At 45.8% G+C, this 26908-nt stretch overlaps 1 protein-coding gene across 3 annotated transcripts in view; it reads left to right on the plus strand.

The window, feature by feature from the left end:
* The first annotated feature begins 3927 nt into the window (after positions 1-3927).
* WRAP73 (WD repeat containing, antisense to TP73) overlaps positions 3928-26908 on the plus strand; it is a 33685-nt gene continuing 10704 nt past the window's right edge. Inside the window, exons 1-4 of one of the 3 annotated variants that reach the window (XM_060276163.1) lie at positions 3928-3974; positions 14446-14649; positions 18586-18738; positions 20232-20348. In XM_060276163.1, coding sequence (XP_060132146.1) covers positions 18715-18738; positions 20232-20348 — 141 coding nt within the window. In that variant the 5' untranslated portion in view covers positions 3928-3974; positions 14446-14649; positions 18586-18714. Of the gene's footprint in view, positions 3975-14445; positions 14650-15726; positions 16651-18585; positions 18739-20231; positions 20349-26908 lie in introns of those variants that run through there. The other 2 variants (XM_035117822.2, XM_060276162.1) reach the window with 2 other exon arrangements.

The raw sequence follows: 26908 nt of genomic DNA on the forward strand, positions 1-26908 counted from the left end.
TATTTCTGCCCAGACACTGTTTCCAAATGCCAGCTATATCCAGGAAATTCCAAACATATGGCAAACCTACTCCAACTCCTTGGTCTGAATTTGGACTTGAAGAATCTTGAGCAGAGAGTTAAATTTATTAAGTGTAGTGTAAGCTGATGGCAGAATATAAACAATGCAAACTAGACATGTTCATTACCCCTTCTTTTGCCCGAAGCGGGAGACAGTTTGGGTTCTGGACCATACAAAGCCACTCCCTTGCAGAACACCAGGGCAGCTCCCAATGGGGAATCATGATAGAGTTGTGTGCAGTTTTGTGGAGAAAGAGGACAGGAAGAAGTTCGCCCTCTTCCTCTTTTAATACTAGGACCATCCGATGGAGCGGAATGCTGGACGATTCAGGACAGGCAAAAGTACCTCTTCACACAGTGCATAGTTAAATGATGGAACTAACACCCACAAGGGGCAGTGATGACCACCAACTTGAATAAGTTTTAAACAAGGGTTAGACAAATTCATGGAGGATACCCATCAGTGGCTACTCTCTGCTATGGCTATGTTCTGCCTCCGCAGATGGAGATAATGTGTGCCTTTGGGTACCAGTTGCTGGGAATTGCAGGGGATCACAGAATCATGGAATTGGAGAGTTGGAAGGGCCATCTAGTCCAACCCCCTGCAATGCCAGAATCACAGTTAAAGAATCACTGTCATTATGGCCACCGTCAACCTCTGCTTAGAAGCCTCCAGTGAAGTTTGCGTTCCCTGCTACATCCAACTCTTACTTGTGGGCTTCCCACAAGCATTTGCCTGGCGACCCTGAGAGCACGCCTGCCCAATTACGCAGGAAGGTCCCCACCCAGCCCTGGAGAGGCGCTCCTTGGAGAGCAGCAGAACTGCAAGGAGCAGCAGGCAGGCAATTAAAGGCCCGCACAACTGGCAAAGGCAATGAAAGGTGAATTGATTCTCCAGCTGGTACCTTGCAGGGAGCATGTTGTTCTGTGGCAACTCAGGGAGCTGAACGGGGCCGCAAAGCAGGAGAATTTCTCTGCTGCTTGTTAGGGATTATTCTCCCAGGGTTGAAATTCATATTGTATGCTCCTACAGGTGAGGAACCTGGAGCCCAAGGTTACCCTGTGAGCATTATGCCTGAGTGGAGATTAAAACCAAGGGTCACCTGAAATCTGGTGCCAGCCCTGTACACAGGGCCAGATTTAGGTTTGATGAGACCCTAAGCTACTGAAGGAAATGGGGTCCTTTATATGTCCAGTTGTCCTTTGTCAACAACAAATTGTCGCTGTTAGAAATGAGCAAACCAGTGATATTTTAGGGAACAAGTTAGCAGGCAGGGCCCATTTCTTACATCATAGCAGCCTACACAAAACAAAACACTGTTGCTGTATGTAGGCTTTATTTTATTTGTTTTTTTATCTTATATTTTGGAAATATACATCCAGTGTTTATTTTTCTTTTAAATATAGCTATATAAGCTATAGCTTGTTTAGCTTATATGTAAATCCGGCACTGGGACCCAGGTGGCGCTGTGGGTTAAACCACTGAGCCTAGGGCTTGCCGATCAGAAGGTCAGCAGTTCGAATCCCTGTGACGGGGTGAGCTCCCGTTGCTTGGTCCCAGCTCCTGCCAACCTAGCAGTTCGAAAGCACGTCAAAGTGCAAGTAGATAAATAGGAACCGCTACAGCGGGAAGGTAAACGGCGTTTCCGTGTGCTGCTCTGGTTTGCCAGAAGTGGCTTTGTCATGCTGGCCACATGACCTGGAAGCTACACGCCGGCTCCCTCGGCCAATAATGCGAGATGAGCGTGCAACCCCAGAGTCGGTCACGACTGGACCTAATGGTCAGGGGTCCCTTTACCTTTACCTAAATCCGGCACTGCCTGTACACAATGATAACAGGGCATATGATGCCAGCTACATCCTGCTGACGTTACACTGCTGTTATGTATCCACCGTGAAGCAGGGCTTCTGTGATTTCTTTACTAGCGAATTCATGGCAGAAGTGGGGATACACCTCCCCACCCCCTCCAACTCATGATGCACTTAGCCAGTCAAGGATTCGTAGCTCAGTGGCAAAACACCCGCTTTGCATGCAGAAGTTCCCGGGTCCGGGTGCCACTGTCTCCAGTTAGAGGATTACAGGTTGATACAAGGCAGGCTTCAGCAATATGTGGACCGAGAACTCCCAGAAGTGCAAGCTGGATTTCAAAGGGGAAGAGGAACCAGAGACCAAATTGCAAACATGCACTGGATTATGGAGAAAGCTAGAGAGTTCCAGAAAAAACATCTACTTCATTGACTACGCAAAGGCATTTGACTGTGTCGACCACAGCAAACTATGGCAAGTTCTTAAAGAAATGGGAGTGCCTGATCACCTCATCTGTCTCCTGGGAAATCTCTATGTGGGACAAGAAGCTACAGTTAGAACTGGATATGGAATAACTGATTGGTTCAAAATTGGGGAAGGAGTATGACAAGGCTGTGTATTGTCTCCCTGCTTATCTAACTTATATGCAGAATTCATCATGCGAAAGGCTGGGCTGGATGAATCCCAAGCTGGAATTAAGATTGCCGGAAGAAATATCAACAACCTCAGATATGCTGATGACACAACCTTGATGGCAGAAAGTGAGGAGGAATTAAAGAACCTTTTACTGAGGGTGAAAGAGGAGAGTGCAAAATATGGTCTGAAGCTCAACATCAAAAAAACTAAGATCATGGCCACTGGTCCCATCACCTCCTGGCAAATAGAAGGGGAAGAAATGGAGGCAGTGAGAGATTTTACTTTCTTGGGTTCCATAATCACTGCAGATGGTGACAGCAGTCACGAAATTAAAAGACTCCTGCTTCTTGGGAGTAAAGCGATGACAAACCTAGACAGCATCTTAAAAAGCAGAGACATCACCTTGCCGACAAAGGTCCGTATAGTTAAAGATATGGTTTTCCCTAGTGATGTATGGAAGTGAGAGCTGGACCATAAAGAAGGCTGATCGATGAAGAATTGATGCTTTTGAATTATGTTGCTGGAGGAGACTCTTGAGAAGTCCAGAAGTCTCATCCAGCACCATAAGAACAAACCTATCCATTCTTAAGGAAAACAGCCCTGGGTGCTCACTGGAAGGACAGATCCTGAAGCTGAGGCTCCAATACTTCAGCCACCTCATGAGAGGAGAAGACTCCCTGGAAAAGACCGTGATGTTGGGAAAAATTGAGGGCACAAGGAGAAGGGGATGACAGAGGCCGAGATGGTTGGACAGTGTTCTCGAAGCTACCAACATGAGTCTGACCAAACTGGGGGAGGCAGTAGAAGACAGGAGTGTCTGGTGTGCGCTGGTCCATGGGGTCACAAAGAGTCAGACACAACTAAACAACTAAACAACAACAACAACAACAGGGAAGACCCTGCTTATGCGAGAACCTTCAAAAGCAGGTTCTCAGTCTTGGGTGACAACTCCATACAAAGCCAACTTTAGTTATGTACACTGGGCTTCAGTTCGAAGCCACCAGCTCCTGCACTCTGCTTCTTCTGTTTTGTTGTTGTTGTTTTTTGCTGCAGTGGTTTTATTTTTAACTCGTCTTAAGGCACCACAATGGGAAGCTCAGGGAAGATATTCTGGACCAGTCAGCCAGGAATTTTGAAGCGTGGTTTTAATGAGCCTCCTTCCCAAGCTTGGGGAGAGGAGGCGTGACAGGTGGGAGGATCCTCCGCCCCAGATTACAGCCCGAAACAGATGCAGCGCTATTGTCCCTCCTTTGGAAGGCTCTTGTTTTCTCTGATTTCACCAGGGACAAGCTCTTTAGACTAGTTCTGTTACATTTTGTACCTGCTCCTTGCAATATCCCCTTGTTGGTTACACTAGCCTCTATGGCAACCGCCATAGTAACACAATTGCACAATGCAAAGGCAGGGCCACCAAGCTTTTGCCGGCTGGGCTGGGCGTGAGGGATAACCCAGAGGGCCCCGCTCTCTTGCAGGTAAAAACTTGGCTCATTGTCTTAAAGGGGGGGGGGCTCCTGACTCAGGTCCTTTGCTGCTTTGCGCTTACAATTTGGAACAGATCACTTCGGGTGCATCCAGACAGCCTTATTGTTTGGGTATTCGTCCTGATTTGTTTTCATGCATTTAAGGTTCCTTTCTTTTTCCTCCAATGAATCCTGGAAACCTTAGCTTGCTAAGGGTGCTGAGAACTGCAGCTCTGTGAGGGGTAAACTACAGCAACCAGCCAGGCTTCCTCGGGGAGAGAACCTGTACAGTACTTTGGATCCGTGTTTTTGAGCCATAATCGGTTTGGAAAGCAAGGAGATACTGATATTCTCAGTGTAGTCAGTGGATGCAGATGTGATTTGTGATTTGGTGATGGTTGCGGCCGCGGGAGAGACAAACTCGTGAATAAATTAACCAGAGGACCCATTTTACTGGGGTGTGTGTGTGTGTGTGTGTGTGTGTGTGTGTTCGTTCTTTCCCTCCCCTCTTGTAACATCCCACTTTCTCCCCATTCTTCTCCTCACAGTATCCCAGAATGCTCCCTTTCTCTCTCCCCCACCCTGCGTTCCATTCAGTGCCTCACCGGCTGATCAGAGCCTCCAAAAGTCCATAGAGCTGAAAGAGGAGGTTTGAAAGAGTAACCCTCTTCTCACTTCCTCCTTCAGCTCTATTGCAGGGGAAGGAGCTAACCACCCTGAACACCATGTGATGTGACAGGAGAGACTGCACAGTCACCAAGGGAAGTCCTCATGAACACTGTCATGCCCACGGGCACCCCGTTGGCAACCCCAAGCAGCCGGTATATTGGTAGCATGGCTACCTCTCCGGATGTTGGAAAAAAGGAAGGAATCAGGAGATCAAAGAGATCAGCAGTTCCATCAAACAATTTAAGGGTACTGGGGAAGAAGAGAAGAATATTTAAACTGAATAGTTCCATCAATCATAACAGTCTGTCACCTATCCCCCCCCTATGATTTCTACTGATTTGCAAAAGCATTTATTATATTAGACTCTGCGTATTGGATATTTGCTCAAATCCTTGCCCAACAGTGAATCTCACCCTGATCTGATCCACAAGGTTGTTGTTTGGCAGAAAACCCATGCATGATACTCATTCGCTCTGACTTACTCTAACAGGATGGCTGTTGATGGGAAAAGCCCAACTCTGCTAATCACTCGCTCTTGACTGCAAGGTTGCTTTTCCGGGCAAATCATGTTTGCTAATCCAACAACAAGGTTGTTGTTGGGCAGAAACCCATCTGTGTTAACCTGAGCTTTTGAGAGGGAAACCGGGGTGCATCCTTTTGCTCTCACCAAGTCCCGGACCCTAATTTTTTTATTGCCACAGCTGCTATCAGGGAAAGAGCACATCACTCTTCAGTACATTAACAGCAGGCAGAACTTTGCTCAAAGAGAGGAGGTGCCCTGTGATAACTTAGGCCAGAGGTAGCTAAGATGTATTCCAGGTGTTGTTAAACTACAAGTCCCATCAGCCCCAGATGGCATGACTAATGGGTAGGGGTGATGGGAACTGGAGTCCAGTGACTTCTGGAAAGCTAGAGGGCTCCTATTCCTGGACTAAAGGCTCCTGGGGCTGACTGAGACCACAATCCAGGAAGGAGGCTCCCTGCAGTATCCCTGCATGAGTGGCTGCCCTGACTTATATTTAGACTGGCTGATTGGTAGGGTGGGAGGCTAGTGCCTACACACACTCACACACCCTTCTATTCTCCAACCAGGCAAGCAAGAGGAATCATTTGAGCCCAAGGACACATTCCAGCCAAGCAAAAACTCACCAGATAGTTATGGACTGTGGACTGGAGAATGGACAGGATGGAAAGACCTGGAGGGTGATTTATTCAGCCCCTGGACTTGAGGTTCCCTCATCTTGTGTTAGGGCTTTGCGGAGCTGCTCCTCAGCACAGCACTAGGCTTGGTGGACCAACACGTCTCTTACTTTTTCAGTACTGGTGGCTAGTCCACTAGGGTGAATGAAGCACTGCCCCACCAAGCTCAGTCTGCCTTCACCCAACTCCCACCAACCTGCCTTCTTACTTACATCCAGCCCAAGGGGTGACACTGCCCTCCAGTTTCCTCTTCCTCCTCAGTCTCAGTGTTGCCCTTGTAGAACTCAGCAGGGAGGAAGAGGATGGGAACAAAACTAGAAATTGTTGGCTTTGCCTATAATTGACTATGGCGCCCCCTACTGTTGGGCTCCCTGCCTTCCACCCTACCAGTCTCAATGGGAGGCAGCCAACACTGTTTTTCCAGTCCTAAACAACATCCCACGAAGAATCGAATCTCGCTATTGAAACAACCAGAGTCTTGAAGTCACATAAAGGCTAACAGGTTTGATTGTGGCATAGGATTTTGTTTTTCTTTCCCCTTTTTTGGACTAGTCGATGCTAGTTGATGCTATCATCCGTCTTTAAGGTACCATCCAAGGCCCTTTTCTTTTTCATTTGCTGGAGCAGAGGGTTGACCCACCTGTTCCTCAGGAAGGATTGTAGCTCAGATCATATCCACACCATACATTCAACACACATTTAAAGCACATTATTTCCCCCAGAGAATCGTGGGAACTGTAGCTTCCTGCTCACAGAGCTACAGTTCCCAAGATTCTCTAGAGGAAGCCACGTGCTTTAAATGTGTGGTCTAGAACTGGTGTCAACGGCTGAACATCTTCTTGGCATGCGGAAGGCCCCTGGTTCAGTCCCTGGCATCTCCAGGTATGCTGGGATAGGACCCTGTAAAAATCCCAGAGGGCTGCTGTCAGTCAGTGTAGACACTATGGAGCTAGGTAGGCCAATGATCCAACTCTGGTTAAGTCATCCCTCTATAAAAGTAATATTTCATTTCATAAGGCCCTTTGTCCCCTGTTAAACTGGCATTGGGGAGGAGGTTGCCCCATATAATGGACCGGGGTGTGTGTGTGTGAGGGGAGAGGATTCTCCTTTATGGGGGGTGGGGGTGGAAATAGGATTAAGCAAATAAGAGCCAGGGAAGTATAGCAGTTAAGAATGTTGGGTTAAGACCAGAGACCCAGCTTCAAATCCCCACTCAGCCAAGAAGCTTATTGCATGACCTTGGACCAGTTGTTCTTTCTCAGCCTTGCCTACCTTGCAAGGTTGTTACAAAGATGAAATAAAAAGCGTGTTTACCGCCTTGGACTCCTTGGGGAAAATGGAGGGGTATAAATGTAGTAAATAAAGAAAATCAGTAAGGACTGTGGAAAGGTGCCTTTTCCCAAGTCAAACCATTAGTCCATCTAGCTCAGTACTGCCTACACTTAACTGGCAGCAGCTCTCCAGGATTTCAGACAGGGGAGACTCCTAGCCGTACATGCAGAATGTCAGGGACCAAAACTCTGGTGCAAGGTGTTCTAACCACCAAACTACGACCCTCCTCTTAAGACATAGGTACATTGGAAGCCACATTATGCAAAATCAAATTCTTGGTCCATCTAGCTCAGTATTGCCCACACTGACTGGCAGTGGCTCTTCAGGTGTCTTTCCCAACCCTACCTGGAGAAGCCAAAGATTGAACCTGGGACCTTCTGCATCAAAGCAGATGCTCTGCCACTGACCTGTGGCTCCCCCCCCCGCTTTATTTGCAGAATAAATAAATAACTAGAGAAGTTTAGGAATTAGAGAAAGCAAAACACCCTAGCCTAGCAGCTGGCCAGGCACTCCAGCCTTCCTTAGGGCCATTTGCCCCTCTGCCCGCCTAACCCAATTCCCCCTTCCCTACCTGGCTGACTGGGGGGCGGGGCGGGGCACGACAGAGGTTGGCTCCCTCTTCCAACAGAGCCAAGCTTGCTCATCTAGTCTTCTCTTGTTTCCCCACTTGACTTTGGCCTGGGCTGGGAGGGATGAGATGGAGCTTTACTCCCCTCCTTCCCCTCCCTCTTTGGTTCCAGGTTGTTGGGAGGGGGGTGTTTCCCCCAATGCATTGCCTTTTTAACCCTTCCCTGGCATTCTTGGAAGCGGATAGCCAGGAGGAAAGGCGCCTTTTTGCTCTGAGCAGGCGGGAAGGCAGAGAAAGAGAGGCAGAGGGGGGAAAGATGGGGAGGAGACTCACACAGAGGTCCTCAAGGCAACTCTCCCACCTACATCGCCCACACCCAAACTAACCTACGACAAGCATCTTTCATTGTTGCAGATAAACTACCTTCTCTATTCCCATGTTCATTGACAAACAGGCACAATCCTAACTCTTGTCTCTTCAGAAGTTAGTCAGGTGGATGAGGACCGTAGACTATGGGTTGCAGCTCATACGAATCCTGCTCAGAGTAAACCCATTGAAGTTAATGGGCATGCTTAATTTAGGCCCGTTAATTTCAGTGGGTCTGCCTCTGACTGGAAATTGGTTGGATGCAACCCTAGAGCTGCTGCAATCATAACCCCACATTCCTGGGAATAAACCCGGCTGAATTAAATGCGGTTTACTTCTGCGCAGATGTGGTTAGACCTCTCCCTTCTAATGCTGGCTTCAATATCACCTTGCTAAATATCCCGTTGATTACATTCAGCGGGTTTTAGACAATGTTAGTCTTAACATTGAATACAGCCATGGTAACTAAGGACCCTTAATAGGTTTAACTCTCTGTAGGACTTAGCTAGATACATCTCAGTGGGACTTACTTTTGAACTATGGGGTGGGGTTGCGTTTCACTCTATGTCAAATAGGTATATAGGTAATTCAGCTTGGCAATTGTCACTCAAAGTGGGCACTTGGGTATCCGCAATATTTTTTTCGTTGGGTCTAGGTTAATTTCTCACCCCTAATTTTTTTTTTAATAGAAGAATCTTGCTTGCATATTTTGCATTCTACAAATGCTAAAAACGTTTTTTTAAGATGGGGGCGGATCTGGAAATTATGGTTCATGGGTGGGTAAGTGGGGTGCCCTCCTTGCACCCCGTAGACGCCCATGGCCAGATACCTCACACACACGCGTGCCAAGCAGGACAGCAGCAAAAGGAGAAAATGGTCTCCTCTTTTGGGGTTTCTGTTTGCGAATTCATGAACTAGAGACCTTCCTTTCCGCACCATTTATACCTCACGCTTGTTTCAAATTTGGGAGGCGGTTCAGGAACTACAGAATCCGAAGCGTCTGACTGCAACCCACATAACCGGGTGGTGGTAGTGGGGGGTTGGGGGGTTGGAGGGGAAGCAGGATTTTAGACATCTATTGACAAATCGAGGCTGCAATCCTAGCCGCACCTCCCCATCGGATACAATACGGTTTACTTCTGAGTAGGTAGGCACTGTTCGCATTGCACTCCAGGGGGGAAATTGCTATCATGTAGGTTAAACGACACCCGATGTTTTGTATGCCAAAGGGATCTGTTTACATTGATCTCTGCGATCATGCCACCCCTCCTGTTCCTGATCCCATCCTATTTCTTTACACACACACACGCGTACACATCATGGACTTTCCTGCAGCACCTACCCGTGCTTGCTTCTCAAATCGCAAAAGATTCTCCCCTCCAATGTTTATCATTATAAATTATAAAAAAGTTACCTTACCCTTCCCCTGTTCCAACTCTTTAAAGTCCATCTTTTATCATAGCAATTTATTACGATGCTCGGCTCGCCCTCTTGCAAACTAACACACACAGAGAGAGACACACACCAACCCACTCCTCCTCCTGGGAGTTTTCTTTTAAACATTTCCCCAATGGTTGAATAGCCGTCGAAGGCTGTGGCTTTATTTATTTTTTAAGCACAGAAGAAACGAAAATGCACACAGATTTGTTTGTTTTTAAACAAACGGAATTCTCTATTGTTTTTTTTATGGAACAAAACAAAACACGCCACTGTTAATGGGGACCCCCCATCAATCAGGCCATATATAAATATAGATGTAGACGTGAATGTACCTTTTTGGAAATTGCTCCGGGATCGCAGGCGGTTTTGCAGCTTGCTGCGGGTTCCTGGTGGATCCCTTCCTTTGTGGGTGTTTTTGAGGGTGTTTCCCCCCTTCTTCCTTGGTGTTCATTTGTTGTTTATTTGAGCTTATTATAGAGGCGGGTGGAGGGGGTGGCGGCAATTGCCTAACTCTGCCAGCGCTGGTCGTGTGTCAAATTAGCCCGTGCGCCAAAAGAACCCGCAGCCGGAGAGCGCAGAGCCCCGTGTGGATGCAAAAATAAATAAATTGGGAGGGGCGGCGAAGTGAGATTCGAGACATCAACAAAACAGCAGCGCAGGGCCGAAATGGCATGCAGAATGTTTCAAGATAGACGGGATTGCTGGACCCTGCTGCAAGGATCAATCCGAATCAAAGTGTTCCACATCAGGTGTAAACGGGGGCAAGCGTCGTTACCACGGCGGAGCGAGTCCGATCAGTACGGTCGGTGGGGACTCTGGCCTCTAAGTTCGCGTGTAGCCAACTAAGTCCTGCTTAGAGTAGACCCAGTGAAATGAATGAACCTGTTAGTCATGTCCAAACGGTCTGCTCTGAGGAGGACTAGCATCGGGTGCAACGCATAGATTGCCGTTTGTTCTGTATAAAATCGTATTATTCGCATTAAGATGCTGCTTTTAAAGTTGTTATATTTTATCCACTCCTTCAGGTGACTTATATACCTTTGCACAGGCCGCAAGGCGGTAATACACGAAATCTATTTTTAAAAACCACACAAAAAACGACAGCCCATTAAAAATCACTGGTTATGGTTATTTAATAAGTCATAACTAGTAATAATGTCAGGGCCCTGGTAGAACGCTTGATGAAAAAGTGAGACTCTGGTCCTGTCAATATTTTATCCATATTTAGATGTTCTTGTTTTTATGCAGCTTCTTCAACCTGGTGCTCTCCAGATGTTGCTGGATTACAATTCCCATGAGCAGGTGCTGGCAGGGGGCTGGTGGGAGTTGTACTTCAAATGGCCTCTGGAGGGCACCAGGTTGGCGAAGGCTGTTTTAATGCACGTGAGCCGCCCTCGGGGCCCTGATGTGGCCAAAGAGGAGCAGAAATCCGGGCTGGAACAGATAGTAAAACGAATAGAACAACAAAAATTTTGAATGGGAACGCACTTTTCAGAATGCAGCTTTAATTCAGAAATAAATCTGACCCACTTAACTCAGCAGAATTTGAACGCGAGAAGTGCTCTATAAAAATTTGCAAGAGGGTGGCAGAACCCAATTTTCTCCCGGACAAAGAAAGAAAGAAAGTGAACAACTAAAAGCCCTCCAACCCCGTTTTACTTGGGAGTAAAAGCCATTGAACTCGATGGACTTAGTTCTGAGTAGTCGTGATTTCACGGTTGAACTTCCTGTAACGGGATTTCATTATTTCTCAAACTGTCCTTTCGAAAGAACAGCAGCAACAATAGTAATAACACGAAATAAATAGTAAAATATCACCACTAACGTTGAGGCTCATCATTCAGAACCGGAACAACGAGAAAGCAGCAAACAGGACCTCTGACCATACACAAAGGGCCCCTCTCCGCTAAACAACCCCTCCTACCCACGGATCTGAAGAATCAGCTTTCAAGCAAAAAGAAAAAAAAGTCTGGATTTGCAGGCAAGTTTGACATCTGCGAAATTAGGTCGAAGCGCTGACTAGAAGGGCTACGATGCAATCAATGGATTCAATGGAGCCCCATACACGTCTGTTCAAAACGAAGCCCCATTGAGTTCAATGGCACTTGTTTCCGGTGTTTATAGGAATCGCTGAAGCCCGGCTGGCTTCTGGTCCTGCAGTTGGGATGATATAGTGGAAGTGCAGCCTGGCTGAACTTGAAGCCACAACCAGCCTGGTTGGTGTCCCACCCTCAGATTTCCCTGTGACTCCAACTTCCATAGCCCCTAACCATTGATCATGCTGGCTGGGACTGATGGGAGTTGAAAGTCCAGCAACATCTGGTGAGAAGCAGGTTCCCCAGCTCCGATTTGGACCGTCACTTGCCTTTACTGCTCCTCAGTTGCCTCCATCACTATCTAAGAGGGAGAGTACAAGCGAGGCGTCCCTGTTAATTGTCAAGGATGGAGTTTCGCTGCAAAGCTATTAGTAAGGCACTTTAGGAGATATGTTTGAGGCATAGCACTTACTTCACCTGAGTAGTTTCCATTTTTCTAGATAAATTTTTAGATATTATTATGGCTGCCGTGCAATTCTTAGCTTATTTATTAGCTGCTGTTTATTTAATCATATAATATGTCTTTTGCTGTGATTGGGATGCTTAGCTTATTTTTTTTTAGTTGCTGCTGTGTTGTTTTTCTGTTGATTTGTTATTTTATATGATTATGTTATACGATTCACTCTATTGTTATTTATTGTTTGTAAGCCGCTTTAGGCTTCATTTGAATGAAAAGCAGCAATGGAAATACAACCAATCAATATATGCATAACTTTATTACATATGCACCCAGCAAAGACTTTCAAAACACACACACACACAGGCAATAATATGGACATTTGGAGGCTTTTTAATGTATGAAACATGAACTCTGGGACTTTTTATCCCTTGAGGAAGTCATGATGTGCCTTGTATATATGTGCCTGGTCCGGTCCTACTCAGAGTAGAATCATTGAAATTAATGGACTGAAGCTCGTCATAGACTAGAACTCAATAGGCTAGGCATGTCCGAAGTCCGTTTCGGGGACCTAATCCGGCCCGCCGGTCGGTTTAATCCGGCCCCTGTGGCAGTTGATTTCCTGGGGTAAAATCCTTAAAAAAAACCCTCAACTCCAAAAAAGCAACTTTGGTCGGCCCCCACGGCCCTTCACTTCATCAAATCTGCCCCTCTTTGAAAAAAGTTTGGCCACTACTGCATATGCACACCGACATAACCTCAAAAGAAGAAATAAATACTCGTGGCGTCAGGAAAATGTGAGTTCACATACCTGCAGCACAGCAGGGTACCTGCTATCATGGGCGTAGGGGGGGGAGGCAGATGCACCAATCAATAAAAATAAATATTTATTGCTAACTGAGGTTCTCCTCCTCCCCCCAAAACAAAAGGCCTGCCCCCCCCCCGCTACACCCATGTTGACTAGGCACGCATTACCTGGGAGCACGTGCCATTGATTTCGGCGGGACTTACTTCCGAGTAATGGGAAGAAGGAAGGTATATAAACCCCAATTGACTTCCTTTCTTTGTTTCTAATAAATAATTATAGCCTACCTCTTTCGATTAAAAATAGAGAGAAAAACCGCTCTCATTTTTGCGAACACTCCCCCCCCCAAAAAAACACTGGCTCAGCCTCAGTCTGGTTGCCATCCTACGCGCCCACTTCTCTGGGAGTAAACCTTCCTGAATACAGGACTTCCAAGAAAACATGCACAGGACTGAAAAGTGAGTTTGTCATAAGAATCAGATCCAGGTTGTGGATGCATGATCGGAGCAAATCGGACGGAGAGGAGAGAGGGTGGGAGGGAGAAGGAAATTTTTGGCTGGGTTTTAAATTGTATTTGGGAATTAAAGGGCGACGAATGGACTGGTGTGTGTGTGTGTGTGTGTGTGTGTGTGTGTGTGTGAGAGAGAGAGAGAGAGAGAGAGAGAGAGAGAGAGAGAGAGAGAGAGAGAGAGAGAGAGAAATAGCTGGGGGCGGAGCAGCTCTGTTTGCCCAGATGATCGTTAGGAAGGTGGCGCGCTCTTTCCCGGGAATTGCTTGTGGTTTTTTTTTTTCCTGTTTGCTGAGCGGGAAAGCAGGGCAGCATTTCTCCATTAGGAAAATAACTGGCAGAGGGGGCATTCCAATCCCTATCTGGAGACTGAATCTGGGACCTTCTTTGGCATGCAATGCATGTACAGTACTCTACCAGTACCACATAGAACTAGAGGTTTGGGTCCATCAAGCTCAGCACTACACTGACAGCTGGCAGCGGCTCTTCAAGGTTCCCAGCCCTGTCTGGATATACCAGGGATCGAACCTGCGATCTGTTGCACGCAAAGTAGATGCTTCACCACTGAGCTATGGCTCTCCCTTGAAAACTTAATTAGGAACCCAGAAAACTGCTTGATATTGAGTCAGAATTTTGGTCCATCTAGCTTGGTAGTGTCTACATTGACAGGCAGCAGCAGCTGTGCAGGGCTTCAGACAGGAGACATTCCCAGCCTTGTTCAGAGACACTGGGAGCTTCTACCTGCAAAGTTGACGCTGTGGTTCTTGATGAAATGCAGTTTAAACAGGAACAGAGGAAGCTGCCAAATCAAAGCAGTGGTCCAACTAGCTCTATATTTTCTACACTGACTGGCAGCAGCTTTCTGGGTTTTCAGGAAAAAGTCCTCCAACCCTTTCTGGAGTTGTCCGGGACTGAACCTGGGACGTTTTGCATGCAAAACAAATTGTTCTATCACCAAGCTACAGCCCTTGTTTGAATTGTCATTGAGTGGATTTTATCTGTTTATGGCTGAAATGCCATATTATTTTATTTATTTATTTATTTATTTATTTATTTATTTATTTATTTATTGCATTTCCATCCGACCTTTTTCTCCATACAGCTCAAGGTGGGATACATTGTTTGTCCCCCTCCACACCCCAATATCTGAAGGGCTGCCACATGGAAGATGGAGCAAGCTTGTTTGCTACTGCTACAGAGGGTGGGGCCCAAACCAATGGATTCAAAGGACAAGAAAGGAGATCCCGACTGGACATTAGGAAGAATGTTAAGAGCTGTTTGACAGTGGAAAGGACTTCCTAGGAAGGTGAGGCACTCTCCTTCATTTTAGGTTTTTAAACAGAGGTCAGAATCATAGAATCACAGCATTGTAAAGTTGGAAGGGACCACCCGGGTCATCTGCAATGTAGGAATCTTTTGCCCAACGTGGGGCTCGAACCCATGACCCTTATTGGGTGGCTACCTGTCAGATTCTTTTTTAGGTGCAATTCCTGCACTGTTGAGGATTAGATGACCCTTGAGGCCCCTTCCAACTCTTACCATCGTCGTAGGCCATAGACTACCTTCTCTTAGTTGCTCTTTCCTCCGCAAATGAGAAAGACAGATAAGTGCAGAGTATGAGTTGGGCAAACCTGAGCAAGCTGGTAACTTTCCTGAGTGTGTTGGCCCCAATGCTGGAACCGAAAGAGAGTCTTTCACCATTGTATCGAAATTGTATCCAAAAACCCAACACTATGATTTTGTGGTTTAATAATAAAACTCTGCAAAATGGGCTAGGCTAAGAAGCAGAGACTCCCCCCACCCCCAAGATCACCCAGCAAGCTTCATGCCCGGGTGGGGTGATTTGAACCCTGGTCTCTCTCCCGGATCTGATTCTCTAACCAGTATACTGCTTTATCTATATCTATATCTAGATATAGTATTATTGTGTGTGTGTGTTTGTGTGTGTGTGTGTGTGTGTGTGTGTGTGTGTATACTGCACATATATTCACACACACACACACACACACACACACACACACCCCTATCTATCTCCCCTACTGGCCTAGTGGAATCATCATTATCATCAACAATAAAAGCAGCCTCCCCTTCCCTGCAAGCCGGCCAGCTGACAACTCCTTGGTCGACCTTCCTAGCTTGCAACCTCCAGCTCGACAGTCCGCGCTACAGAACTACACCTCCCAGCGTGCCTCGCGGCCTCCTCCCCACCCCGTGCCTTTTCCGGAAGGGAGCGGATAACTGTTTCCGGCCCGGGAAGAGCCGGTTGATTGGCGGGCGGCTTTGAAGCGGGCGCGAGGCCGCCTCTTCGCCTCGGCAGCTGCACCTTCCCCCACCCTATTCCACTGCCCACCCACCCCACCCCCGAGAGAGAGAGAGGGGGGCTGTTTTTTTGGGGTGGTGGTCTTATCTCCTCTGTCAGTGAGGTGGCAGCGGGGGCGCCTTACAAATCAGCCCCCTTTGCGCAGAAGGGTGGCTGGCTGGGTGGGTCACTTCTCACTTCCCCTGTATTGTTCTTTTTTTGGGGGGGGGAGGGTTTGTGAGGAGCATCATAGGGTTGCCCCAGTTTCTTCCTCACTTCAAAGACCAGATCTCCCTCACCCCCCCCCCCTTAAGAGTTGCATTCAACACCTTTGAGGAGGACCTCTCCCCTGTTTTCTTTTATTGGGGATAATGATATATATTATATATCTGCAAGGTTTTGGGTTTTTTTGGCGGGGGAGTCATCCACTCCTTCCTTGGGGTCCCCCCTCCTCTTACTCAAATTCTCACCCTCCCCCATCTCCTAGACATTGATGGGCAGCACCTTCTCCTTTGAGGCTGTGTTTTTATTTTGAAAATTTCTTTCCCTCTGTATGTGTCCCCCTCCCCTACTTTCTGAGACTTCTCAAAATACAGCATCCTGTGGGCAAGTCTCTACTATTCCGGATACCTCTGTATTATATATTTCCCAAGGCTGGGGTAGTTCATATCACCCCTTCACCCACACTCATACACCTTTCTTTATGGGAAGTGGCATCTTTCCCAGGATCTGCTGGATATCTCCTCCAGTCTGCTCCCTAGGACAGAGCCCTTGCACTGAACATCGCTCTCTGCTTGGAGCAAAACTGTAATGTGAAAGCTCCCTGTTCCTTAGCCTCTACATACAACAAGGTAGAGGAACGGGCCTTCCGCCCTTGGGAGACTAGATTTGGTCCTGCTCATTCGCAAGGCTCCCCTTCTCCCTTGTTATTTGGTCAACATGAATTTCTCCGAGGTATTTAAACTCTCCAGTCAGTTGTGCAGGTTCTCTCCGGATGGAAAATGCTTGGTGAGCTTAGCCTTGTGGTGTGCTGTGTGTGTCTATTTTACAGATAACGGGTTGGTGGGGGGGGGCAAGGACTAAGAGTGTACGGACAGGAGGGTTGGCTGTGGATTCAGGGAAGGAATGGAAGATGTGGGGACCAGGGGTGGCTTTGTTATTTGATGATAACACACATGATTTTCTTGTTACTCAGTTTTATGTTGGGACAGCCTTAGCCAAACAGTATCTGATTCATGCTGAGGAGGGCAGCATCCATAAAACGAGCCTTTCCACCTAGTTAGCAACCTTGTATGACATTTGCCCATTAAATTCTTAACTGTTTTTAAATGACCCCAGAAAAATCTCTTCCCAGAAGATGTGCATAGTAATATCAAATTATACATTGACTGATTTTAAATAACAACCATTTTAATCAGCGCCACCTTTGACCCCCCCTTCTCTTTCCTACTTACCGTAATATGTCTTGTCTTTTAATTTATAAGCTTTTATTACTATGTTTGGTTAGTAGTTCTAACAACCTGGATTATGATGATGTGAAATCTTTGCCTTGTAGTATATCTGCAGAAGTGCACGTTTACTGCGACATTAGTACCCTGTTTCTCATATTTTAAGACATACCCATAAAATAAGCCATAGCAGGATTTTTAAGAATTCAAGGAATATAAGCCAAACCCCGAAAATAAGACATAGTGATAGGCGCAGCAGCAATGCCGGCCGCGGCAGGAGGAGGAGGAGGAAAAAAATAAGACATCCCTTGAAAATAAGCCATAGTGTGTTTTTTTGAGGAAAAAATAAATATAAGACTTATATTTCTTATAATATGAGAAACACGGGTATGCAGAACTGGTGTAGTTCTTTAGAGTTGCAGTCCTGTGCATTGCTTCTTTGGAGCATCAACCCCACTGACCTATTCCAATGCCCCCAGTTTGGTTTAAATGAACAATTTTGGGTTCCTCTTTCCCCCAGCTGCACTTCCTATTTTGTAGCAAACCATAGTTTGCCTTGTTCTGATGAAATGACAAACAATGCTTTGCCAAGGACGAGGAAGTTCAAGAGGAGGAGGAGTGCATAAACCGAAGGTGTTCAGATATAAAAGAGGAGGGGGGCTTCTGAACCTGTAATAGTTACATGAAAAGGGAGCTTCAGCAACTGAAGCTTGTGTGATGTGACAGTTACAGTTGGAGAAGCCGCCACATTTATTGCATTGGTTGTCCTGCATAGGCCTAAGGATAGTTTCTGTGTCGTTGGCTGAAGTTATGTGTGAACCAAGCTGTGGGTAGAGACTTCCACTAAAGCCATCAGGAGAGCTTCATTAACTACGAACCAGACCAAGTTGGCCTTCTGGGGGATACCTATGTCCCCTGGTTTGAGGGGCCCTACAAAATGCGGGATTCATCCTACAAAACCCTACTAAATGACTACAAAACCCTACAAAGGTTTGGGAGCGGACTCTAAATTTCAGGGCTTGTAGTTACTGAAGCTCATCTGTCGGGTCTAAAAATCTGTCGGGTCTAAAAATCTTTGTGTATGTGTTGTTTTCCAAAGTACGGAATGCAAAATAAAGTATGAAAAATTGCCTTTCTTTTGCAGTCCCTGTGGTAGGAGTGGCAGCTCCTATTAAAACTTAAGATATTTTTACACCTCATTTTATATCAAATAAGCACCTATATTGAAATTGTAAGACAGGTACATTTAATATATTAATTGGCAATTGACAAATCAGTTATTTTTACTGCTTGACAGGCCTTCGGTATGTCATCAGTCTATATTTTGAAGAGCTTTCATCTTGTTCTACAGGTTTTCTGATGGTTTCTCCTGTCTCTATACTAGATTTTCTAGAGGATATACTAGAGGATTTAAGAATCACATCTGAAATAATTTTGCCCCCTGTCACTGAGCTAAAGCGCTCCAGCTAAGCTATTCAATTTTTGTTGTATCCAGGCCTCAGGTGTGCAGTATCGTTTGGTGGTTCGTGATGTAAACACTCTCCAAATTCTGCAGCTCTTCACCTGCCTAGACCAAATCCAGCACATTGAGTGGTCTTCAGATTCTCTTTTTATATTATGTGCAATGTACAAGCGTGGAATTGTGCAGGTGGGCACCCATGTAATATGCTTTCTTTTCTGGAACTTGCCAGTTTCTAAACTGATGGTGTTAAGTAGCAAGTATTTAATACAGGTTCTGAGGAAACAAATGCACTTTACATACAGAATGCCCCATTCAAACTGGCATCTTTAGATAGGGATGGTAGACTCTTCTTGAAACCATGGAAAGCCTCTACCAGCTAGTGTGGATGGACCGCTGGCCTGACCCTGTTTAAAGCTGCTTCCTATTAAAATCAGGTCTTTATTCAGAAACATGAGGACTAGAATTTTTAATGTTTAGGGGAAGGACCATATCTCCTTCACAGAGCATCTCTGTTTTGCATGCAGAAGATCCCAAGTCCAACCACTGACATCTCCAGGTAGGGCTGAGAGAGACTTCTCCCTGAAATCCTGTATTGCTGCTCCCAGTCACTTTAGACAGTACTGAGCTAGATTGAAAAGGTTGAAAAGAGCATGTCTTTTCCAGAAACAAACAAACCGCAGAACTACACCCCCTGATGCAAAATTGTGGTTTTTAAGTAGCCTTATTAGGGTTTCACTAGTTTCAGAAAGAAACAGCTGCTGTCAGTCCTGTGGACAATGACTGGGCTGGGCAGCTGAGTTAAGGACCCAGGTGATTTCCAGACTTGCTTGGTGTCATCATTTACAAACTGGGAATAGCAGTGGTGGACCATCAAGGTGATGCTTAGCAAAGCAGACTTGAAAGTAATTTCACAAAACTGCCTAGCCCATACATTTTATTTTAATGGCTCACATATACTTAGTGAAACAACGTCATGCTTAATGAAAGACCAGTTATAAAATTTCCCTGCCTGGTCACCTGGAGGTGATTCATGCTTGTTTAGAGAGGGTTTTAATCTTTAATTGATTATTTTATTCTTCTGTTGGAAGCCCCCCAGAGTGGCTGGGGAAACCCAGCCAGATGGCCGGGAATAAAAAATAAATTATTATCATTATCATTATTATTATGCTTGCCACAGGCAACTTGGTAAGTGTGAGCCTGTTGTGAAGCACTTTGCATCTGAAAAGCACCATATAAATAGGGCAGTATGTAAATTCAATAAACAAAAAATAGTTTAAGCAAACCCTTTCAATTTTTTGAAATTTTAACGTGTGGTGGGTCTTTAATAATATCAGAGTTTTATGGCATCTTTAAAGTCAAACAAATATATTGTGGTCCAGATCTCTTAAAGACAGCCACCATCTTTACTGGAGGCCTATACAGTACAATCCTGTGCCACAACAAACTTCTTGATCTTTACAGACGCTCTTTTGGAATAGTTTTGTGGATCTAACTGAATGTAAAGAAGAAGAAGAAAAGGCTTACCTCTGTAGTGGGATCCAGCGCCAGTCTTTCATGGTCTTTTGTTGGTGGGCTTGTCTTTTTCTGTTGAAGAGTGATCCTTGAGAGGAAGCTGGTAGGGCTTTGGGTGCCTTGTTCAAGTCAGTGCTGACCTGACTCTTCTTCCTCCCTTGGCTTAGGTCTGGTCCTTGGAGCAGCCTGACTGGCACTGCAAGATCGATGAAGGCTCAGCGGGACTAGTGGCTTCTTGCTGGAGTCCGGATGGCCGTCACATTCTCAATACTACAGAGTTCCACGTAAGTGTGAAATTGGGGCTGCTCTTCTAAGATATCAAATGTTACTGTCTACATCCTAGTCCCTAAAATAGCCTGAAGCTCTTAAAGCTGCAGCATGCTGCTAAGTTGTACTTGTGAGACCTTTTTTTTTAAAAAAAAAAAGTGCGGCTGCATGATTAAGGAAAGGCTCCTTTAATATTCTTTGCAGGAGAATACAACAAAGAAAGGTAACAAGTCTCAGATTTTAGTCACATAATCTTGGGTATATAAGGAATCATAAACATTATCTCCAGCTCTCCTGAGGACTGATGCATTGTTTAGTAGCCAAGAACAGGATTAGTGAGCCATGAAGTCTTTGTTTCCTTGTTCACCACCACTAATTTAATTAAACCACTATCTCAGCCACTTTTTTTTATTTTGGATTTATGTGCATGTTACTGAGCTACCTCACAGGTAAGGACTACTGAGGTGATTGATGCATATGGACACTTCAAAGCAATATACAAATTAGAATTGGAATTATTCTCCCACTGATATTTTTAATATGGCACAGTAGCTTGAGATGGCTTTGTGCAGGTCACCATGCACATGGTGAACCTCGCCCCCCCCCCCTAACACATGTCAGAAAATACAGGGTCACTTTCTTACTGAATCTCGGAGAAAGCTTATTTCCATCTCCAAATATGCAGTCAGTTAGATGTATGTGTGAAGTGAAGGCCTGTTGTGGAGAGTCTCTGCTTGGGACTGTTCTCTAATTCCCCAAATGTGGACATGTTCCAAAAGGAAGAGAGAGAAAACACCTTTCTGTTTTTCTTATTGAGTGAATTGAAGGGCTAGTTTGGGAAGGATATTCCCCCCCCCCCCCGTATTGCATTAGAGCCCGTCGGATGCTTTTCCTCAACTGTCTAAGAAGAGCCTGCTGGATCAGATCAGTGGCCCATCTTATCCAGCATCCTGTTCTCACAGCTCAACCAGATACCTGTGGGAAATTGCAAGCTGGACCTGAGTGCAAGAGCACTGCCCTGTCCTGTGGTTTCCAGCAACTGGTACAGTAAGCCCACAGCTTACGTAGGAGTTATGTTCCTGGGAATCGTGCCTAAAGCCAAAATCATGTATAGTCAAAACCCACTGGGTTCAATGGGGGATTGGATTGCCCAAGTCATTTGCCCCCCGGAACCCAGCCCCCTTTCCACCCGCTTTGTCACACGTGTTAAGCTCAGTGTGCACAAGTTAAATGTGTGTAAGTTGGGGGCTTACTGTATTCAGAAGCAGTGTTGCCTCCAACCATGGAAGCAGAGCATAGCCTCCATGAATTTGTTTGATTCTCTTTTAAAGCCATCCAAGTTGGTGGCCTTCCCTGTCTCCTGTGTGGGGTGAGTTCCATAGTTTAACTATGCACTGCCTGAAGAAGTGTTTTCTTTTATCTGTCCTGAATCTTTTAGCATCATCAGTTATCCACGAGTTCCAGTGTGATGAAAGTGAGAAAAACTTTTCTCTTTCTACTTTCCCCAGGCCATGCATAATTTTTTAAACTTCTACCATGCCACCTCTTAACTTGCCTTTTTACAAACCAAGAAGTCCCGAATGCTACATCCTTTCCTCAAAGGGAGGTCGCTCTGTCCCTTTGCTCATTTTGGTCTCTTCTGCTGCCAGTGTCCCCCACGTGCTTACAGTGCTTCACTCACATTTCTCAGCAATCATATCTTCTAGGTTTTTTTGTGTGGCAAGGCTACTAGTAATCTCCCATAGTACAGGTGTATATTATCCTCATGGTGCGGGCTTATCCTCTCCCTGCATCTTTGCCAGTTCATCCTTTTGATCCATGGTTCTTCCGGGGCCATGGGGCAAAAAAACAGGCACGAGACTTCACCGTATTGGATATTTTTAATAGGGTGAAAACTATTCCAGTTATCCGGCTTCATTTTGTTAGTCAGATGCATGGCTAACAGCATACTGAGGAATCGAAGATGGTGGGCTCCCTCTGCATACCTCTCACGGCTTCCAAATGGCACATGTACGTGGGGGCGGGCTGACAAGTTATTTATTACCCGCCACCAGAACTCCATTTGACCCTGCAGGATTTTCATTAAGCCCTTGCCAAGTTGGCATGTGTGTTTGGGATAGACTTTCTCCCCAGCTGTAAACAGGTTGCTAAATTAACTTGTGGCAGACAGCTGGCTGGGATATGTTGATGTCTGCACTGTTTACTCTCTCAGGTCCTCTAAATCCATCGTCTGCTGGAGCAGACTGTGGACTAGTGTTTTGAGATGAGCACTTTAAGGATACATAATATCCTTGCATTGTGCACATTGCCCATTTCAGGGATCGCTTAGAAGGTTTTGCAAGTTATTCCTCAGCCACCACTGCTCACATTCAGAAGGCCGGGTTGCGTCCAACACTAGTGCTGCTCAAAGTCGACCCATTGAAGTTAATGGACATAGTTTCAGAGTATAAACATAGTTCGCTCTGATCAGGTTTCCATGTATTTTACTTATTTAATGCATCCTGCCAATGGAGAGGCTCTGTGGTCCCATCTCTCTCTCCCTCTCTTTCTCCCCTGCAGCCTGATGACAGTTGAGGGAGGATCATGACCCAGTAGCCATTGATAGCCACCTCCTGCATATATTTGTCTAGTCCTATTTTAAATCTGTCAGAGTTGGTGGCCACGGTAATGATTGGCAGGCATTACAACTGGGAGGGGACTGGAATTCCCATTGCTGCTGGGTTTGTCCCTTCTGATCACTCAGTTTTGTAGCCTTGGGAGGTGCCTGGGTTCCAGGTTACGGTGCTGGAACATGGGAAGCTGCCTTGTACTGAGTCAGACCCCTGGTTCATCTAGCTCAGTATTGTCTGCACTGACTGGCAGTGGTGCACCGGGCTTTCATGCAGAAGTTTTCCCAAGTCCTACTTGGAGATGCCAGGACTTGAACCTGGTACCTGCTGCATGTAGATTAGGCGCTCTTAACCATTGAGCTACAGTCCTCCTCCTCTCTCGGTTTTGCCGCAAGTGGTTTCTACCAGCTTCATGGATAGAAGACTTGCTTTTGCATAGTGGTGCACACCTAGTGACTGTCATGTTGTACCTAATGCTTGCAAACACTGTTGCCTAATGTGAGCTCTCTAAATGGGGTGGGCTGTAAGTCCAATAGATACTATTAATTATGAAACAGTTGCATGCAGTGGTATTCACTTGGGTGTTCTAGTCACTCGCTTCTATAACTGGGTTCACAGCGGCAGGTCTTCTTAACCTGTGGCAATAAATTGTATCTGAAAGATCCTTTTCTGATGTGTCTCCTGGTAAGCTAATAGGACTGTAAAAAAGTGAAGAGTGTGCTAACAAGTTCCTTTTATGTGACTCTTGGATGATTTCTGGTAATGCTAGCTATTTTAAGAAGGCAAGTGATACCATTGAGGAGAGTTTATATTCCTATGAGGTGCTGATTTTAAAGAGAGGCTCCTTATTTCTTCCACTGATATAGTTTTTAAAGCTGTGAGTTTTACTCAAATAGTTGTAGCTGATTGATGGGACGGAAAGGGTTAACTTTTCCTTTATAAGGCTGGGGCATTAAAAATTGTCTGAAGTCTTCCAGATGTTGTTGGGTTGCATCTCCCATCATCCTCAGTCAGCATGGCTAGCGGTCAAGCATACCATGAGTTGTAGTCCAACAACAGCTCTAGGGAAAGCATTTAAACATTAAATTCCCATGCCCGCTTAACTTCTAGCCATTGAATGCCAGCCCAGACAAGAAAAGTCCTCAGAAAACATCTGGATGGTATTTGTGCCATGAGCTTTAAAAGATTTGGGAAGTGCATTGCACAGTGGTGGGGCAGCCACCGAGAACCAAATTATTGAGAAGCTGTTTGCTGACCAAAATATACATGTTATTGTTATAAGACATATATTTACTCTCATGCATCTGCTAGACAGCATGTAGAGCTGAGGAGTGAGCCACTCCTATTTATTTTTCATGTTTTGTTTCCTATCCTTTCTCTAAGAAGCTGAAGCCAGTACTGTATACAATGGGTTATCTATCCCATTTTATCCTCACATCAACCTTGTGAGGTAGGCTGGGCTGAGAAGGTGGGACTGGCCAAGGCTATTTAGTACGTTTCATGCTGAGCCCAGACCCCATTTCAGTCCAGCATTGTAATTCCTCTGCTACACACACACCCCTCTGTTATTTTGCAGGACGAGTGTGAACCTAGTTGTATGATGCTTGTGTTTGCACACTAAAAATGCTCCAGGGTCGCTGCTTGACTCATTACCATTTGGAGCAATGTTTGTGCTCTGAATGGGCCACTGGAGCTGCCAGCGGTAGTTTTCCCTCTTTCAGCGAATACTTGGGTGCCCTGTCGCTCTAATCCTTAGTAACTGTAAATGGCTATATTGGTTGAAAAATACTTTCTGTCGAGGAATGTGTGCTGCGTAATCCCCTGAAATCCTGTGCTGACAGACACAGCTATGTAAGGAGGCCCAGTGACCTAGTCAAGTCTGGGACAAAAGTTGACAGTCACTTGAGAACGCAAGGTTGTTAAGCGTGGGTTTTGTGTAATGAAAATGGCCAGTCTTGCCACCTGCCTGGGGTTGTCAAAGCTTGGGTGCAGCTCCTTAGCCCAGCACTTCAGACTGTTTTATCGCGTTACTGTCTAAATACCTCTTGTTTCTCAGCTGTTTTTAGGCTATTTGAAAAATGCTGCTTCTGCTTCGCCTCCCACCCTTCCCTGCCCTGTGCTGCAAAACAACAGCTGTATGCTCCTCAGGCACCTTAGCAGTAGGATGTGAGTTTGGAAATTTTAATTAAGTCCGTAACCCCCACATTTGGGGGTGGGGGTGGGCGGGAAGGAAAATCTGTTAGGGAAAAGCTGGCTAAAAGCCCCTGTAGTGGCATTTGCTGGGATTTGCACACCCACACCCCGCATTACAATCTGTTGTTAAATTTCTCACTTTCTCGATCTCGTACTTAAAAGAGGGGTGACTAGAGAGAATCTCATGGTGGTAGGTGTTGGGTGCCTAAGTGCTTTGGCATTATCTGCAATGCTAGAAGGTGGGAGCAGGTTGACACATGAATTGTGGATGATCTGCCCTCTTGTTGTTCCTTATCACTGTAAGCAGAAAGGCTAAATATTTTTCTTTTAAAGTAAACATTCAGGGAAACGGTGTTGGCACTGGAGCCCGGCCTGTTAGGGTGAAGCTCACACAGCCCCACCAACCTCAGCCTTTCCTAATGCAGTTGCCACCTCACTTACAGTCCAGAGGGTGGCACTGCCTATCACCTTCCTCCTCCTTAGCCTCAGTGTTGCTCCTTGCAGAACTCAGCAGAGAGGAGGATGGGGGCAAAACCAGAATTACTTGGCTCTGCCTGTCATCGGCTCGGGCTCCATTTTCTGTTGATCTGTCCGCCTCCCTCCCTGACTTATTCCAGTGGGCATCGGCCACCACTGGATGTTAGTAGAACTTTATGTCTCTGGAAGACCATTAGTCATTGCCCATACTCCAGTTCTGTCAGGCCCCAAAGGTGTACCTCTTCACTCAGACCTCTGGGTCTTCTTGAGGTTGCTGTTTAATTAGGTACGGGGAACATTCAGTTCGTAGAACAGTCTATGGGTGTGCTTTATATTGCTGGAATGCTAAGGTCAATGTTTACGGTTGTCCAGCAAAATCTGGAGAATATATTTTGGAAACTGCTCTGTAATTTTCTGAACGGTTTATAAATGGATCTAAGGATATCAAATAAGTAGCGGGGGCCATCCCTTTTCTCCACTTGTCTACGAGTGTGCCTTTATCATTGTGCACTTGCTTGCAGATAGGGCAGTCTTTACCAACTTGCTGCCCTGCAGATGTTGGACTACAACTCCCACTGACTACCGGGGAAGATGTGAGTTGTAGGCGAACAACATTCTTGAGGGCACAAAGTGGGCGAAGGCTGAGAAAGGGGATGCCTCTTTCCAGCCTAGATTTGAAATCACCTCTGTAGCTCCCTGATCATCCCTAGATTTTCTTGGGCAGCGTACTGCAATCTCTCTTCTGCTGAGATAAGCATTGTGTTGCTGTTTCGAAAGAAATATCTGGTTTCAGGAGTGTAGTCTGAAATTTATATTTTGGCATGACTGCAAACAAGCTGATGAGACGATAGTCTAAAAAGCCTTTCACTGGCTCAGACCCAGAATTAATCTTTTTTTTTTTAGTGGACATAGAAAATTATTGCTTGCTACCTTGTGATTAATGTTGCATTGCTGAGGGAAACTTCAAACTCGACTAAAAGTACGCGGATTGAAAGACTAGAGTAGGGATAAGGAACCTAAGGCACAAAGGCCAAATATGGCCCTCCAAGCCTCTCTACCTGGCCCTTGGGACTTTAACTATGCCCCACCTCTTTCTGAGCCACACTTCCTCTTTCCAGGCCACACCCTTCACTGGCCCTGCCTTACAGCCTCTGTTGAGTATTTTTGCCTGGCTTGAATGTGCCCTTGAATGCTAATAATTTGTTTATTTATTTATCTCACAAAATTTGTACATCGCTTGATTGTAAAAAAATAAAAGTACAGTAAATAAAAAATGTATATGCTACTGATTCCTTTTG

Source organism: Zootoca vivipara, chromosome 6 (assembly GCF_963506605.1).
Source record: "Zootoca vivipara chromosome 6, rZooViv1.1, whole genome shotgun sequence".
In the NCBI taxonomy this organism is placed as follows: Eukaryota; Metazoa; Chordata; class Lepidosauria; order Squamata; family Lacertidae; genus Zootoca; species Zootoca vivipara.